This window comes from Gavia stellata, chromosome 22 (assembly GCF_030936135.1).
Source record: "Gavia stellata isolate bGavSte3 chromosome 22, bGavSte3.hap2, whole genome shotgun sequence".
NCBI lineage: Eukaryota > Metazoa > Chordata > Aves > Gaviiformes > Gaviidae > Gavia > Gavia stellata.
The window spans coordinates 2985770-3003190 of NC_082615.1; the positions used below are offsets into that span (position 1 = coordinate 2985770).

The window sequence follows — 17421 nt, forward strand, 5'->3', positions numbered from 1 at the left end:
AGGGGGACAGCAGGCAGCCTGCCCCGGAGAGAGGGGGCTGCTCCCTCCTGGAGAGAGGTGAGATTGGGGATGTTGAGGGCTTCTCTCCCCCTGGGACAGCAGTTTCTCAGGGGTGGGTGCTGCCATCCCAAATGCACTATTTTGCAAGAAAAGATTATTTCCTAGATACCACTAGGAGTCTAGGGAGGAAGGTAAGAGGAGCATTCCTGTGCATAGGGAGTGGAACACATCTCTGGGAGGGGTTGTGATCTCTGCGCAGAGGGGAGCTCTAAGCTTTGATTTAATTAAACAAGCAAGCACAGAGAGGCAGCCTGTCGCTGGGTTTGGAACTGGTGAAAAGGGGTGGATTAGCTGTAGGTAGCTCTTTGTGGCAGAAGAAAAACCCTGCGCTGGAGAAGAATGGCTGAGGTTGGAGCTCTGCCTTTCTCTGCTCACTCTTCCAAAGAGTCGCATTAAAATCCCGCATGCCAAAGGTGACTGTGGGGACGCGCGTGGGACGGTGGCTTGGGTGCCTGAGCCCGTAGGGCTGCCAGCTTTGCTCAGCATGGTTGTTTTGCAGCACCAAACTTGAAACCACCGCACCAGCAGCACTGAAATCTCTGCAGGGCGGAAAGCATCGTGTTCCCATCCAGCACCGTCTTTTCCACTCCTGCCTACAAGTGAAAGAGCCAAACGGGCACAGTGAGAGCCCCAAACCTGCCCTGTACAGAGCAAGACCCAGGTACGTGGCCCTGCTGTCCTAATGCATTTATGCCCCTCTCTGCAAGGGATGAGGGGGGTATGAGTTTATTGCTGCGTGCCTGTTGTGCCGCTTTCCCACCTGGGCTGTTCTGCAATGCTCTGTCTTCTTGTCAAAAGGGGTTTTTTTATGACCTAGTTACTCCTCCTACCTGCTCCTGACTGGCAGATGAACCAGCCTTTACTCTTACTCTAAATGCATTTTTCACTCATTAGATGACTAAATGAGGTCTTTTTTTCAAAGTAAAGTAAAAGTAAGTAAAAAAAAAAAAAAAGCGTGCTTGACCAAAGCAAGCTGATTGTGAAGCATCTTTGCACCATCTCTTCCCAAACACCCCCTGTACGGACACTGTCACGTTTACATCTATTGCCTCTGGGCTTCTGTGTCTAAACACCAAACACTGTGGGTGTCCAAAGGCCAACCGCGCTCCCGCTTCCCTGGGACTTCTTACACCCCTTCGCTTTACTTTCCAACTGACTCGTGCTCCGGGGCCTCTGCAGTGCCCGTGCCCCTGCCCTGCCCGTGGGCTCCCATCCTCGCTGCCAGCGCAGAGCCGAGGAGGAGGCGGCAGTCACCCCAAAACCCGCCGGGTGCCCTTTGGCGGCTCTTTGCTTGCGGGAGGGAGGGGGCGGCTATTAGCAGCAATACGGCAGGGCGGTCGGAGGTTTACGGTAGCGGGTGTCGCCTAGCAGCCGCGACGCGACGGGGATGGGCGGGCGGCGGGGGGGGCTCAGCCACCCGCCGAGGGCAGGTAAGCGGCATCGAGCCGCGGGACCGGGGCTCCGGGGTCCCCGGCAGCGTGGCCGGGGAAGGCACCCGTGGCCGCCCCTGGCACCACCGGCCGTGCGTGGGACCCGGGGACGAACGGTCTTGTCCGCGCCCTGGCGTGGGGACAGCGGGACGGAGAACGGATCTCCAGGTGATGCTTCATTTACCGTTCATCCGGCAGGAAAGAGCGGCCCGAAAAACGCCCACCGAGGGCCGTCAGGCCTGCGGGGTCTGGGGTTTGGGGCAATGGTGCCAGGGCGGTTTTCCCTTTAGCGCCTTTGGAGGTTATCGGCGAAGGGAAGGCAGATCCTGCCTTGTTGGGGCTGTGCCGGGTTCCCCCGAGCTCCCCAAAATCCCTGGGTTTCTCCCCGCTGAGCCTTGCAAGGTGGCGGAGTTTAACATGAACTGAAAGTAACCATCTGTGCGCTGGGCAGGGGGACGTCACCCATGACCGTGTGCGCTGGGCAGGGGGATGTCGCCCGTGACCGTGTGCGCTGGGCAGGGGGATGTCACCCGTGACCGTGTGCGCTGGGCAGGGGAATGTCACCCATGACCGTGTGAGCTGGGCAGGGGGACGTCACCCGTGACCGCTGGGCAGGGGGATGTCACCCGTGACCGTGTGCGCTGGGCAGGGGGACGTCACCCATGACCGTGTGCGCTGGGCAGGGGGATGTCACCCGTGACCATGTGCGTGGGTTTTCAGAGCAGGGCCAGCAGCAGAGAGAAATGGCAGGCAGCCCTCCCCCGTGTTCTTCCCCGTCTGGGGAACAAGCTTTTGTTGGCAAAGTGGTAGGGCTGGGATTATCAGCTGTTCGTGAGCGTGTCTCGTGTCCCTCGGGGAATGTGGAGCACTGTAGTCACCCTCTGCTTGTCCCGGGATCGAGATCTGCCTTGGGTTATGCCCTGGGCCAGCCCGCAGTCGGGGAGATGCCCAGACTGTGTCAGAGCCACCTCCAGGCTACGAGCACCGTGGTCCAGGGGTGATGCTAAGATGGAGGTAACGTTACCCAGGTTCCTTTCTGTCATCTGCAGCAGGCTAGCGGCTCCCAATGCTGCTGCTCTGGCTGTTCCCCTCTCTAGCAGGTATTTTATTGCATGTGCCAAAATTCCCCATGCAGGTGGTATAAAGGGTAACTGCTGAAAGAAACCACCCAGCCAACCCAACTGTTAATTGTAGCTTCATTTGCCTTGCACTATTAACCTTCTGGTTACTACTGCAAATCCAGTGTCGTTTAGCTCTCTGATGCTTCCAGCTGTAGGAAACAAGTGGGCAAAGCTGGGGGTGAGCACAGGTCATGGGGGGAATGGGGTGTTCCTGGCAGCAGGAGCCACGGCCAGATGGGACTCGGAGCCGGCAGCTTTATCCTGATCCAGCATCAGCGTCCCAGGGCCAGCTCTGCCTCAGCGCCTGCCTGCATGTGTGTACCGGTGTGCAGCAACCCTGTAAATGAGGGGTTGTTAAAGGGAAGAGGAATATAGCTTATCATGGAGTACAGTTGACAACAATGTAATGAAAAAAAACCTTCCTCGTGAATTCTTCCGGGCAACACATCTCAGGAGGGGTGGTTGTGAATTGAATTGGTTGTTTAAAGTAATGAAAACCATACTAAAGCAAGCACTGAAGGGACTAATTCTGCATAGCTAGAAAGGACAGAATAAATAATATAGCATAATTTATTTATTAGATACTTAATATACTATTCTAACTTCTGCAATCCCCTAATTCAGCTCTAAGATGCTTACTGTAAGGTTTGACCTCTGGTTAATTCTTCCAGAGGAAGATATAGATGGATCACCTGCTGAATCCCAAAGCAGCTTCAAGGCAGACAACTGTCCTCAGCCCAGTGCCCAGATACGATTTCCACTGTGGTCTGCTAGCACTTCTTCTGCAGCTCTGAAAAGTAAAACCTCACCTGCAAGAACTGGCCAGCTTAGTATGATGGGTACCACTACCTGAGTATTTAATACGGGGAGGGGGGGAAGTCTGTGGTGTTTCATACCAGGACACTAACAACTGGCAGTGCCTAGAACAGCTCAGCTCTGTGTTATTTTGGAAAAAAGCATGGCAGACCATGGCAACAGTTAGCTGGGAAGTTCAAAGTGCCATGCAAGAGGAGGTGATGCCCTTCAGCAGATGCTTGTCTTCGCTCTGAGTCACCTCCCAAGTTTGCCGAGGTGCTGACAGCATGCTCTTAGCGAAGAGAGGAAAGACAGTGTCTTCCCTTCTGCTGACTGCGATGTTGTTCTGCCAGGTGTAAGGTCTTCTACCAGCATAACCTGAATTTCGGAAGGTAGCACTGTGGCTGGTGTTGCACCTAAGGGGAAGGAAAGCCCTACACCGGGGGGGTTGAAGTTTGGCAAAGATGCTACAGGTGCATGCAGACACCAGCAAAAACTACGCATGTGAGAAGGGCATTAGCTGCGTTTACCCCTCCGTTATCTCAGGGGCAACAGAGACATTTGTCCCTCTTTCTTTCCTTCTGCAATGTCATAATCCAAGTCCTATTTCTACCGAAGAAAATCCAATGGCTAAAGGAAGAGATGGTTTTCCACTCTTTTCAGGACAGAAGTGCTATGTCCTTGGCGTGAGGTTGTTTTGGTATTCCCCCTTGGAGTCTGGGACAGTCACCCTCCCATGCTGGTGACTGCTGTAGATAGAGGTGAAGGAGGTGAAGTATCCTGTGTTTGTGAAGAGAGAACTGTCACGCTGTATCCCTGCCAAGCTCTCCCAGGGTCTCCCATGGCCCCTCTGACCACCTGATTTTTCCAGCTGTGAGGAGCCCTCGCTACCCTTCAGGGCAGTGGTGAGTGGGAAGAGTTGTCATTCTCTGCCCTCAAACCCCACTGGTGTGAACCGTCCTGCAAGACCTGGAGTGTTTTCAGCATTTTCCTTTGAATGGTACAGCACCAAAGGGATTAGCAGCAGAGTCGGATTAAGATCAACCAACTCTTGCAGTGCATTACTAACAACAGAACTGGTAATAGCCACCAAAGCTCAAGCACTTATAAGACTATAAATTCCTCTGTCTTCCAGGTGGTCAACCACCAGCAACGTACCTCTGGCCCCAAAACACCGAGTGCCTCATCCAGGAGGGTCCTGATCCAGAGGACAACTCCCCTATTATGTCCTTAGCTGATCAAGATATCACCATGGTTCCTGCATCTCTCCAGTCACACTCTAATGTCAACCTGTCCAAGGACTTCATTCGCTGCCTGCCACCTCACCTGTCCATCTACATCCTGGGTAATGCTGCTCTGATTTTCCAAGGGTGGTTCCCCCTAATGAACGGTCTCTAGTGTGGATAGGGGTTAGACAAACTGTCCCTTTAATTTCTCAGGGCTTTTGGATCAAAAATCCCTCAATGCATGTGCTGCTGTGAGTAGATGCTGGGCTTTTCTGGCCAAAGAAGTCAAGAGGGAACGTGTGTGTCAAAGGATAGTAAAGGAGAAGATCCTGTATTTGCAGGTATGATGTCTGGGCTTCTGCCGTTCTTATGCACTTTAAAAAGAGGGTGTTTTTCTGTTACTGCCCAAGCCATTAAATGGAGATGCTTTTACTAGAGGCTACCTCCCAGCTTCACCCTGTTCCTTCTTCCTCCATCTGCAGAGCTAAGCCAGGTTAGATGTTCATACTGTCGCAAGTAAGCACAACAGAATAGCTTTTACTGTCCTTCAGAGAGCCTGTGACTCCAAAAATGGATCAAAATGTTCTTGTAATCAAGAAAGCAGAGTTTAGTCACAATAGTGAACTTCCAGGAGCTAGTGGAAATTGGGCAGAGCTACAACGGCTCCCTGAGGCAGCTCAGAAAAGAGCTTTATTTGCTCCATGTAGGAAGATGGAAATGCTAGGTTTCTTTGTGAGAAGTCAGAGCTGGTGGCTGGGACACAGTAAAGCAGAACTTTTACGAAAGGCTTGTCCTGGTTAGTACAGACCTGCCATACGCCAAGCTAAGTGTAAAGGTAAATTCCCAAAGAGGTAGTTAGGAGTTTTTGCATGCTTTGACTTGCGAAAGGAGCGTATAGCAATCTCAGCTGTGTGCTAGCATTTAAGGAAGGCTTAATGGAAGGTTTCACACATTAAAAAATTAATCTTAAATATTGATAAAGATCTGTTGGGAGCACCTCATCTCAGTGGGTTTGGATTCTGAATCAACTGAGTGCTCACCGAAGATTGAAATTTTGCAGCTTATTAAAAGCTTAAGACTAGAATTTGGAAAAAACTAAAAAGCAATTATTTTTCACAAGAAGTTAAATCTTACACTGACAAAGTAGTAAATGCAAGCCAGGTCTCTTAAATGATAACAAGCCAGTGTGTGCAGCTCAGCTTTGCATTTAACTTCAGCGTCCCAGGGAGATGCTGAAGCATCAGCCCATGAGCAGCATCTTTTGTGTGCATGGGCTCTGCAGTAACGGTGTTGCCTCTACTGGTTTATTCCAGGGCTTGTGCCCTAAGGGAGCAGTTTCAAACTATGCTAAAACAGTGGATGTGACAATTCCGCAGTTAAATGAAGAGGGTGATGTCATCGAAGTGAAAGGCCACAATTGGGGAAGTAAAACGAAGGTATGTTGGAAGTTGTTTGCCTTCCATGGATCCTGCATTTCAGTATTTGGGGAGGAAGGAGGACATGGTTGTTTTGGAAGACAGGACAGTGAATTCGGAGTTGCTTTGCTCTTCTCCTGCTTCTGCTCCTGGCTTGCACCGTCGCGAGCAGTTCATAAGGACCAGTGCTTGCTCAGCACCTTCTTGCATGGGAGGGAGCCTGCGTCCCTGAACTCCTGCCTTGTGCTCACGCATCCCCCCGTCGTGTGCATAGCCTTGAGGCCAGGGGTGCTGGCAAGGCTGGGCAGCATCACAAGGGCACGGCCTTTCTCCCAAAGAATAAAGGGTGCAGCTGTCAGGTCTTCCATTTTTGCCACGGAACATGGTGTGGGAACAACCCTTGTTTCTGCGCTAACCAGGAACTTCCTGCACTCAAAGTTACCAACGTTTTCTGTCTCTGTTGGTCTCATCGCTATAGTGGGGATGTTTAATACTATAGAATAATGCTGCAGTCCTCCCTCCCAGAGTTACTTTTCCCTATTTTTCTTTCCATCAGAAGGAGGGAGACAATCTGCAGGCAGCCTATCATGATCTGAAAACTGACACAATCCAGTTGGAAGAGAGAAATGTCTTCTGTGGCTCCTACAATATTCGTGTCCTCGTGGACCAGTGAGTAGACCGCCCGGCTGTAGGGCCAAACAGCAGCTTCTGAAAACCTGACCCGTTCCCTGCGATCCTTCTGTGAGAATGTATGGCTGGAGAAGGGTCTTTCAGCATCAGTGTTAAGAAATCCTCAGTGTCAAATCAGCTTTTTATAAAGATACCAAGGTCGGTTATTTTTAAAGACATAAGGGTTAGCAATCCACAATGTATCACAAGGGCTATGGGGCCAGGAGGAGCCCTCTCCCCTCTTTAAGCTTACCCTCTGGATACAAACTTGGGCATGCAGAACTAGGGACCTTGGTTGTGGTGCCCTGCAAAGGATTCACCCGCTTAAGCATATTGTCCATCAGGTCGCTCAATGAGGACCATTAAGCATCAGAGAAATGCCTGTCACAGTCTTAGACCTGTTGTACCTTGTTAGCTGCCTAAAGCTCATCTCAGTCACTGTTTCTTATCCAGATCAGACCGAAGCAGAATAATCCATTACAGTGGTGGAAACTTGGTAGCCATTGGCTCTGCAGACCGAAAAGTGAGGCTTCTTGGTATGTCGGGAATGAAAGAAGTGTCTCCTCTGTTCTCTGGCCACGCTGGGAGCATCAAAGCGCTCTTCCTCAATGAGAAGAAAGGGTTTGTCCTCAGCGCGAGCTTTGATCTCAGCATCAGGTGAGCAGCGCTGGGATTGTGCTATGGGATACCAGCCCCTTGGCAAATCTAGGAAAAATGAAACTTTAATCCTTCCACTCCAATCTTTAGCAATCCTCCTTCCATCACTTTCACTACAGTAATGAAGAAAGGACAGTAGATAAGGGAACACGTCCCCCACTCACACAGGACAGCTTCTGTTCCCCAGTTTCATCCAGTACCGAGTGATAAAATAGAAAGATACAGTGATGCGCAGGTTTTTCTAAAGTACCTTAAAACACCAGGTGTGGTTCAGATAAGCACTTACAGTGAGATTCTGGCCTTGCTAAGGTCAGCATCAAGTTCAGGGAGGCTGGGTTTCTCTGTCACCTTCTAGCAGGCCTGTCGTGCTAAGCAGGCTCAACACCCTGGTACCCGCTGTACAGCTGCTCCTTTCCGGGCACTGCACCCTGAAACAAGGGGTGGAGATGATCAGCTCTCGCGTTTATCACTAAATCCCAAAAGTATCATGGTGAGGGGTGAAAAGCTAAGCAGCAGGTTGTCTGCCTGTGGCATGCCGATTGCACAACTTCATCAAAGGCAGCATTTAACAAAAGGGGAAAGAGTTTACACCGATTCAGGCTCTGTTCTCCCTGCTCCGAAAGAGCTGTTTGTTTAAGCGTGGGCTTCAGTTCTCTAGATAAAGTGAACAGAAATCATCTTAGCACCAGCCAGTAAAGAAACAACCTTATCTTGTAAAGCTCTACCTTTTAAGGTTAATTGAAGGTAACCATGCTAAAGGTGAAATCTAGCCACGCATTTTCAGGCAGTTTGGAGGCGGAAGAACAAAGTATATGGGTAAAAATTTAATACTAAGCCTGACTTGATGGTTCCAAATCCTCCAACACTTTAGTGGAATGACTCCTGATTTTAACCTAGTGTGTATGGGAGAAGAGCTGAGCCCGTTAAGTAGGAAATAATGAATAAGATGAGTAAGCCGTCAATTAAGTTAACCACTGTATTCCCTTTTTGGTTGGTGCTTTGTAGATGCTGGAATATACACAGTGGTGCTTGTGTGAAAATCTTTAATGGTCACTGTGGGACAATCACCTGCTTGGATTTACATGAAGAGCAGTTTGTGTCAGGAGCCAGAGATGGGATGGTGAAAGGTGAGAGCCAAGACCGGGAGCTTTGCAAAGGCAAACAGTAGCGAACAATGGGCAGAGTATATGGGAGCTTTGATGAGTGTGACACATGCAGTGTGTGAGTATGAAAGTAAGTCTGTAAGTCCGAGGGTGAATTTTAGTGTCTCATATTTTTGCTTCCAGAACAGCCTAAGCTGTGGACACACGCACACACAAGGTCTCTGATTGTGTCATTGAATAAATTCTCATTATTTCTGCTTTTATTCAGTTTTAATGGCTTTGTGGCTATAGGGCTGGACCAACTCTTGGGAAAATGGTATCAACATTCAGTTTTGCCAGAGGTTGCCTTATTATTAGCTTATAGAATAAGGATGAAAAAGATGTGCTATCTTCTGGACTTTGCATTTAAAATTGTTGCCATGCAATTATACTTGGCTCAACACTTGGCTCCATACAGAGCTGCAGGTACAAGGTGTAACTGTAATTCCAATAGTACTTCTTAATTCATGTTGTACTCAGCAAAACTTATCACTGGGGTATATTTATTTGTAATATTTCTCCCCTTTGCCCCTAACAGTGTGGAATCTGGAGAGTGGGAAATGTCTCAAGACTCTGAAGCACAACAGTGCTGTTTGGGTCGTTAAAATGGATGGCACCCATGTTGTCAGTGGGTGTGACCGAGGGCTGGTGAAAATCTGGCGTGCTGATACGGGCACTCTGATCAAAGTAAGTTTCTTCTTAGGTGGATAATTTAGTGCTAAATGGTCAAAAATCTTCTGTGCTAGTTTATTATAGCTTTTTGCTTTTGCCAAAGACTTTCTAAAAAAAAAAAAATATATCCCCAAGAACAAAACCAAAAGCAGTCTAAACTGATAAAAGAAACTGCAGAATTATTCGTAAGCAAATAATATAAAAACTGATTTGCAAACAACTGTCAATTTTAACCCAAGGTTTGATTTGCCTTGCTTAACCCCCATCATTACTTCTTCCCCGTAGACACCTTCATCTCTGCTCCTGTAGAAACATTCAGAACCTGGGAAAGAGGGTGGGAGGGCTTCACTAACAGCTTTTGGGGTTGGAGGTATCATGGGTTAGCCTAAAATATGAAACTTCCTCTCGGAACCAGTTTATAAAGCTGAAGCAGCTGGACAGCTGCTCTGCAATGTACAGATTGAGGCCAGAGTCCGCTAATTACCTTAGCAGGCATCCAGAATTAGGATTAGTCCACGTCTCTGAGAGGAGTGAAGCTCTTCCTACCTGTGGGGAAGAGAGTTGCAAATTGAGATGCATCTCAGATGCAAGATATCCCAGCTCCAGCTGCGTTAAGTTTGTAATTGCCCCTGCCACTACAGTCAGGGGAGTCTACTCTCTTCTCTCCTGCGTGAACATTCAATAGATCACAGATGTCTCAGTGCAGTAACATTTATTCAGCACATGTAATAAAGGTGGAAAATGCATGTGAAGTCCATGCTAGTGGCTCATCATCAGCAACAAGCCCAGAATATTTCTTATAAGTGACTATAAAACTAGCACAGTTATCCACAGGGTGTATTGGTATATTATAATAACACCCAATAAAACGACAGTGTAGTATGTAAGGCTGGTATTGTGAACACCACAAGATAACTTGGCATATTTACATCCAGACTGCTGACAGTGTTGCACCTATTTCTTTTACTTTGCAGACATTAAAGGGGCACCAAGGCCCAGTTAAGTGCTTGTCCTTTGATCAGTGGCACCTAGTCACAGGAAGCACCGATGGATATGTCCTGGGATGGAGCATGTTGGGAAACCTTAAGAGATGCCTAATAGCTTTCCGCCACCCTAAGTAGGAATCAGATGTGTTTCAAGTTGTTTTCAACAGTCTCCCAAATCTGTAAAGAAAATGTCCTCTTTATAGAAACAGAAAATGCCTTAATCATCAGTTCTAGTATTTGAAATACCCTCGCCTTCAACAATCTTCATCTTAAAAACAGTGTCAGGCACTATGTGGTTGCAACCAGCGTTTGTCAGTCAAGATCTGTAACAACCTAAAATGCAAATACACAACCACTTGTTCACAAACAGGGATGACTGAAGACTGACAGTGCATAGTCCAATATTTTGAGGATCCCAACCTGTATGCAACAGGGTATCACACTACCTGGTCAAGAATAGACACTGTCTATGTTGGAGGTGGCTGAGTTACATGCTGAACCTTACCAACGGCATGTTATGCCATTTTCTAATACTTTAATTGTATATTAGAACTGTGAAAACTGTAGCATCATATTGTTTTCATTTACTTTTCTAGACATAAAAATGAAATTTAAAATGCAGCAGATGGCTATAACCATACTGGTTGCCATCAGGGTGCACTGGGTTGGTTGGTTTGGACATGGAGTGATTATGAAGGACTTCGCTATTAGACCTTTTAAATATCTTGATCAGCTCCTCTGTTTAGCCTGTTGATGGAGGCAGACCTTTGCATCTCCTCCAAGACAAAAGAGGTAGTGGATCGTGTCTCCTTGTGAAAGCACGGTGAATGTACCAACACTTAGGTGTTGTGTTTTCAGGGAAGTTCTGTCTCTGGAGTTCCTCTATCTCAGAGTCATCAGTGGCTGTGCTGACGGAAAGATTCGTATATTTAACTACTTGACTGGAAGCTGCCTGAAAGTGTTGCTGGCCAGTAGCAGAGGGGACCCCATATCTTCCTTCTATGTTGCAGGAAACAGGTTGGTGACAACAGCTGCCATTGGCCTCTGAACCAAATTAGGTAGATTACATTGTAATTTAAGGAATTGTGTATTTTTCCTTTACTGCCCTTCTAACAAATAAGTTTTTTAAAGGGCTCTACTCCTTATTGGCTGCTTTAATAATCTCTTTTTGTTAACAATGTCTGAAAAGAGATTTTCTTAGTCCATTCAGCAATCTACAATTTCCGGTTTCGTTACAACTTAAGATATAGACACAACTGTAAACCTGAATTCAGAACCCACATTTCTTAAGAGGTTGGAGAATCAAGCCAAAGCCTGACAAAGCCTTTGCCTGTTCCCTGACCTACTGCCTCTTTATAAAAGCCAATAATGGAAAATCCTTCCAGGTTCATTCACTTCTGCACCTCTAAACTAAAGGTTGTTCCCAGCTTCTCTGTAAGCAATAGCTAAAACACTGGTGTGTTATCAATGCTGTTTTGGTCACAACTCTAAAACACAGCAATATGTGGGCTTCTATGAGAAAACTAACTCCGTCCCAACCAGACCCAGTACACCCCTCCAATTTTGGTTTAAATGTGCCTAATAGTACGGTATCTCCAGTGTCATTTGGTGTTGCACTGATCTAGCTCAGTCCACTGTTGGCAATTTTCATCCCAATTATTTTAAAACTAATTTTGCCATAGAGGTGAATGAAAAGAGCCCCATAGAGCTCATACAGAGTGGGCATGGTGGTGTTGGGCCGATGGTTGGACTTGATCTTATAGGTCTTTTCCAACCTTAATGATTCAGTGATTCTGTGAGTTAAAACCTACAGAGTCTGACTGATGGGACTAATTGCTGTTGCTTCCTTAAAGAGATCTGAGATAACCATCACTTGTTTAAGTGCCCTGGGGTTTTGTATTGCACAGAAGCAAATGGGCCCCTTGGGTAGTAACCGCTGTGTTAAGGATATCAGTGCTTTTAACAGCTTTTCCTTCCCTTCTCCAGGATGGTGATCAATTCACCAACTAGTCTGTTGATGTTCCAGTTTGAGGATGTCAGGTGGGACTATACCTTAGATGCTGACAGAGAGGTGGTGGGGAAGAAAAAAGAGCGCAAGGGGACTTCAGGCAGAACAGCACTTCACCTTCAGCGAACGAGACGCCACGACCTCAGCCAGGTGCATCGACTTCCTCTGGAGACACAAGATGCTGACCAGCTCATGAGGATCTGCTGCCGGTCACCGAAAAGCTGTGGAACGTCTCAAAGTATTACATACAGCCTCTGCAATACGCTGGCATTTGCTAAAATCAGTTAGAAATAACTTCAAGTACCCACTGCCTTCATCCTAATCAATATACGGACCCTCTGCTTGTGCAGTCTTGGTAGATGTGCTGTTGCTTTTCAATGGTTCTGTCATTTTTAGGCTTTTGTAAAACCTTTGTACCTTTTAAGAAAGGTTTGGTATAAATTCAACACGTTTGCAATTTTCCAACTGAGTAATAGAGAAATCAGTAGTATTATTCGTATTCTTACAGCTGGTGTGCATGGAAACATGCTGCTGATTCAGTGCTTGAATTATTTATTAAAAAATACTCTAGAAAGTGATAGGACACCTGCATTCAGGATCTGCCATCACCGGGAAATGCAACTGCACATAAAGAGACACCTTTTAAGTTGTAACATGGTGACGTTATTTTTTTAAAATCAGAGTTATTTAATACATTATGTATCATAAATCTTCCAGCTCCGCAGTCGAACTGTATATTGCAGATAAACTGATGGGCTGAGAAAGCTTTCATGCTTTTAAGGCCATCAGATGCTAACCTCCTTGATGCAGCTCTACTTAGTAAAAGATGTACAGCTTGTAGAAACGGGAAACAAACGGAGTGCACTAAATTTTAATTTTAGTGCAAAAAACGTATGGGTTGTATATACATAGTATTTTTTAAAAAATCAACATTTGCTGTCATGTTTGAATTCTGTGAGGTTTTCTGCTAATCAAATATCTTCGAATTATTTCTAATACCTAGACCTTTAGAAGCTGTGATAAGAGGCAAAACAGTAACCAAAGACTTGAAATCCCATCAGTTATGAAGATTTTATTAAACGAAAAAGAAGTTTAACACCCGCGAAGTTTAGAGATGACTTATTCTTCTGTTTCCTAGCTCTCTGCAATGAACTGATGAAATCAGCAGCTTGCCAGAAACAGCAGCATTTTCTCAAGATGGAAAAGGCTTTTTGCATTCAGGCGGAGCGGCAGCCTCCTGGCACCACACAACCCCATGCCTTTGCCTCGGGAAAGGCAGCGAGAGCATGTTCTGCAAGAATCCTGGCAGATACTGGTAAGGACTCTTCGCAGCTAGGTAGGACAGTAATTCTTCAAACAAGTGCACCTAAGATAAATGAATGGATGAAACAGGAGGTAAGGATCTCTAGAAGCCAGACCCATTCTGGATGAAAGGATTGCAGTGGTAAAACAGATCACTTGCAGAGCCTGTGATGGCTACAGAAGCTGCTTTAGCTCAGTCAAACAGGACAGAAGCTGCTTTAGATCAACCAAACAGGACAAGTGCTCAGCTCTAGCTAAAAGGCTTAGTTCTCTGGTATCTAGGTGTTTTTATTGTATCCTTATTCTACTTCTGATTTCTTTATCACATGTAGGAGAATTCTGCACAAAACTTATTCAAGTAGTTGGTATTTAATCAATAGCAGCAACTCAGAAAATTGTTTAAAAAAACCTGTATGTAAATTGCCTCAGCCAACAGAGACGTGGCAACCTGAAACTTGAAAATGAGATAGTACTGAGATCACAAACATAGTCTGTGGCCATTTGGCATTTGTCTCCTTAAGTTAGTTTTTCTCAGGTTTTATATTCAGAATCTGTTGGGATCGCATCTTACGTCAGAAGAGCTGTACCAATTGAAAGTCTCTAACCCAAACTCCTAGTGTTTGTAACTAAGATGCAGGGTCATGTCTATGTGCAGATTAAACAGTTCTAAATTCTGTGAATGAGGAACAAGCAGTAATTTTCTTTAGTTTGTTTTGCTGTAGTCTGCCTTCAGAGAACTTAATGTTCTCTGAAATACATTTCTAGAGGGCAGAAGTTTCAGTTAACCAGTCTGGAAAAACAGAATTGTATTGCAAAGCAATGATACGTGAACGGCATGACATTGCAAAGCAAAGTGACAAATGAATCACTATGGCAAGGCCGTGGGACTGAGCGTCTTACGCAGTCTGTGTCGTAATCCCCATCTGGTTCTCCGTCAAGGGCATAATCACACAATCTTGATGTGTCTGTCATACAGCACAGGTCACTCCCTACATCCCTTGAGGCAGCAAAGTTAGGCTATGAAGCACATCTTGCGATTTCCAAGTCAAATGCAGCTCTGAGCAGTAATGGTTCAAAGTGGTTCTCAGGTGCTGCTTCAAAGAGTTCCTCCAGGAACTGACCTGTCTTGAAGCCTTTTCCCAAAGCGCAAACCGTAGGACAAGAAAGGGGTGCATGGGAAGAGGCGGTAGGGAACCTCATTCCTTCTAGAAACCAGAGTTTCAAACAAGGTGGATCCCAAACCATCCACCCACAAATGCAACAGAATCTGTTACATTGCACGTCGAGGGAGGTTATCCTCTCCCTCTACACTGTCCTGGTGAGGCCGCGTCTGGAGTACTGTGTCCGGTTCTGGGCTCCCTGGTTCGAGAAGGAGAGGGAACTGCTGGAGGGGGTACAGCAAAGGGGTACAAAGATGATTAGGGGACTGGAACATCTTTCTTATGAGGAAAGGCTGAGGGACTTGGGTCTTTTTTGTCTGGAGAAGAGAAGACTGAGGGGGGATCTTATTAATGCTTATAAATACTGAAGGGGTGGGGGCCAGGAGGATGGGGCCAGTCATTTTCCAGTTGTGCCCAGTGACAGGACAAGAGGTAACGGGCACAAACTTGGTCATAGGAAGTTCTGTTGTAATGTGAGGAGGAACTTCTTTACTTGGAGGGTGGCAGAGCACTGGAACAAGCTGCCCAGAGAGGCTGTGGAGTCTCCTTCTCCGGAGATATTCAAAACTCACCTGGGCGCATTCCTGTGCAACCTGCTCTAGGTGACCCTGCTGTGGTGGGGGGTTGGACTAGATGATCTCCAGAGGTCCCTTCCAACCCCTGTCAGTCTGTGAGTCTATGTTACAGAATCTGGCTTTAGTCTGACCCATACAGGCTATAGCAAGGAACACTTCTCAGTTAACCAAGACAGAATTACTTCTGATGTTGGCAGCGCCACCAGTGAGGCCAAGGATGAGCAAACTGAAATGGGCGCCGTTGGCTTGTAGCTTCCTACGCTGCCTCTTCTGTAGATAAACTTGGACTGTCCATATGCCTGTCAATCTAGCACCCATCCCTGGTCTTACTCAGAGTGCTACCCTGCCAACAACAATCACAAAAACTATCCTCAACTCCAAATGTGATGTTTTATTTTTGGAAACAGATGGCAAATCTGAACATGGACCTTCCCTCTGTGAACCTGCACATCTTGACAGGGCAGAAGCCACTTTACAGCATGGAAAGAGAAGAGGCCCAAGTTGTCCAATGTCCCCCAACAAGTTCCTCTTAACAGTCAGCACGCTGCAGAATGCCTGCAAGTCAGCCCTAGTCAACTCCAGTATTAAGCAGACTGCAAAAGTCCGGGAAGCATGGGAACCTCCACGGGAACATCAGCAACACCGCCCTGAAAAGGTACAAATAGACAAAACCCTTCTGCAACACAAAAAGGATCAGACAGCCCAGCTCCAACGTGTGAGATTGCACAGTGATTCTCTGACTATGAAAAGAATTTCTATACCCTTTGAAACCAAAATGCTGCAGCTCAAGCTGAAAAACTCTTTGCATGGACCCACTGTGAATTCCTCCATCCCTGCTCCCTCTGTTGTACGTCCCAAGATTTGTGGTTTGCTGCAAGGAAAGAAAGCTCCCAGTGGTCATGGTAAAACTACTCCTCTCACCGAAGATGGGGTTCAGCTTATTGATCCCTTCACAGCTTCTTCTGAACTGATCAAATCAACACGTGTGATGATTGCACAAATGAAAAATGAAGCGGTTTCCAGGAGAAAAAAGCCCTTTTGTCCATACGCTGCAGACCCTTCCCAGAATGACAGTGGGTTCAGGCTTCTGACAGAAAAACAGAAGGAGGTGTACGAGGCAGCTGCTGTAGCTCAGTATCAGGCACACCAGGCAAAGCTCATAGAAGATCAGCAAAGAGCATGCAAGAAGGCCTGGTTAAGGAAAATTAAAGGCCTACCTATAGACTCTTTTACTGAGAAGGGGAAAATAGCTGCTCCTGAACTTGGGCTTAATACGTTTATCTGAGGTAATCCCTTAGTCCAACAACCAACCAGTATCTGAGGGTTCTGGTGTCCAGATGAGTCTGCCATGTCAAGATCCCTGTGGTTTCTAAGCATAAAAGACATCTCCACTGTAAGTTTTTCTAAGAGATACTATTGGTATATTCAGCTATTTCTCAAGGCAGCGAATGGGCTGAGTCCTCTCCTGGATTTATCTTGCTAGACATGCTGTTACTACAGATACAGCACTGTTTGACACTAATACAGCTCAACATATGGCACAACTGTGTGTGAATAATAATTAAAAAATCATATTAGAGTTTATATGGATTTATTAGAGTTTGTAAGCTGAAGCAGCGTGGACTGAAAACTGGCTGAGCATCTGAGCCTAGAGGGTGGTGATCAGCTGCACGAAGTCTAGTTGGAGACCAGTAAGTAGCAGTGTAGCTCACGGGTCAATACTGGGTCTGATTTTGTTTAACACCTTCATTAATTAATGAGGTGGACGATGGGGCAGGGTGCACCCTCAGCAAGTTGGCAGATGACACCACACTGGGAGGAGTGGCTGATGCACCAGAGTCGTGCTGCCATCCAGAGGGACCGGGACAGGCTGGAGAAATGGGCCGAGAGAGACCTCGGGAAGTTCAGCGAGGAAAGGTGCCAAGTCCTGCCCCTGGGGAGGAGCAGCCCCAGGCACCAGGACATGCTGGGGCCACCCAGCTGGAAAGCAGCTTAAAAATTAACTTGTATGAAATAAAAAATAAAGGTAGTGTTTTCTGTTTCTCTGTTTTTGTGGATAAAATGCCTAAATGTGCTTGATTTCCACTAATGCTCAGGACTTGAATTGGCTTGAGTTGGGAAGACAAAAACCTCTCTAGTCCAACTGTGAGTATCTGGGCCAGCGCACCAGAAATCTCTGTTGCTCTCTTGCATTAGAGGCTTG

At 46.7% G+C, this 17421-nt stretch overlaps 1 protein-coding gene across 1 annotated transcript; it reads left to right on the forward strand.

Moving 5' to 3' along the window:
• The first annotated feature begins 3870 nt into the window (after positions 1 to 3870).
• Positions 3871 to 16503, forward strand: FBXW10B (F-box and WD repeat domain containing 10B). Its single transcript, XM_059828380.1, has 13 exons — positions 3871 to 3910; positions 4542 to 4751; positions 4846 to 4973; positions 5946 to 6072; positions 6575 to 6716; positions 7170 to 7373; positions 8379 to 8500; positions 9054 to 9202; positions 10162 to 10304; positions 11032 to 11190; positions 12160 to 12357; positions 13318 to 13496; positions 15626 to 16503. The coding sequence occupies exons 1-13, from the start codon at positions 3871 to 3873 to the stop codon at positions 16501 to 16503; spliced, it is 2679 nt and encodes an 892-aa protein (XP_059684363.1).
• The last annotated feature ends 918 nt before the right edge of the window (positions 16504 to 17421 follow it).

What these genes read in the sequence shown, in the direction of transcription:
- FBXW10B (XM_059828380.1), top strand. Translation starts at nt 3,871, where the DNA reads ATGCTACAGGTGCATGCAGACACCAGCAAAAACTACGCAT. An exon ending in ATAGCTTTCCGCCACCCTAA is followed by an intron (nt 10,305 to 11,031) that starts GTAGGAATCAGA and finishes TTGTGTTTTCAG; the next exon opens with GGAAGTTCTGTCTCTGGAGT. An exon ending in TTCTATGTTGCAGGAAACAG is followed by an intron (nt 11,191 to 12,159) that starts GTTGGTGACAAC and finishes TCCCTTCTCCAG; the next exon opens with GATGGTGATCAATTCACCAA.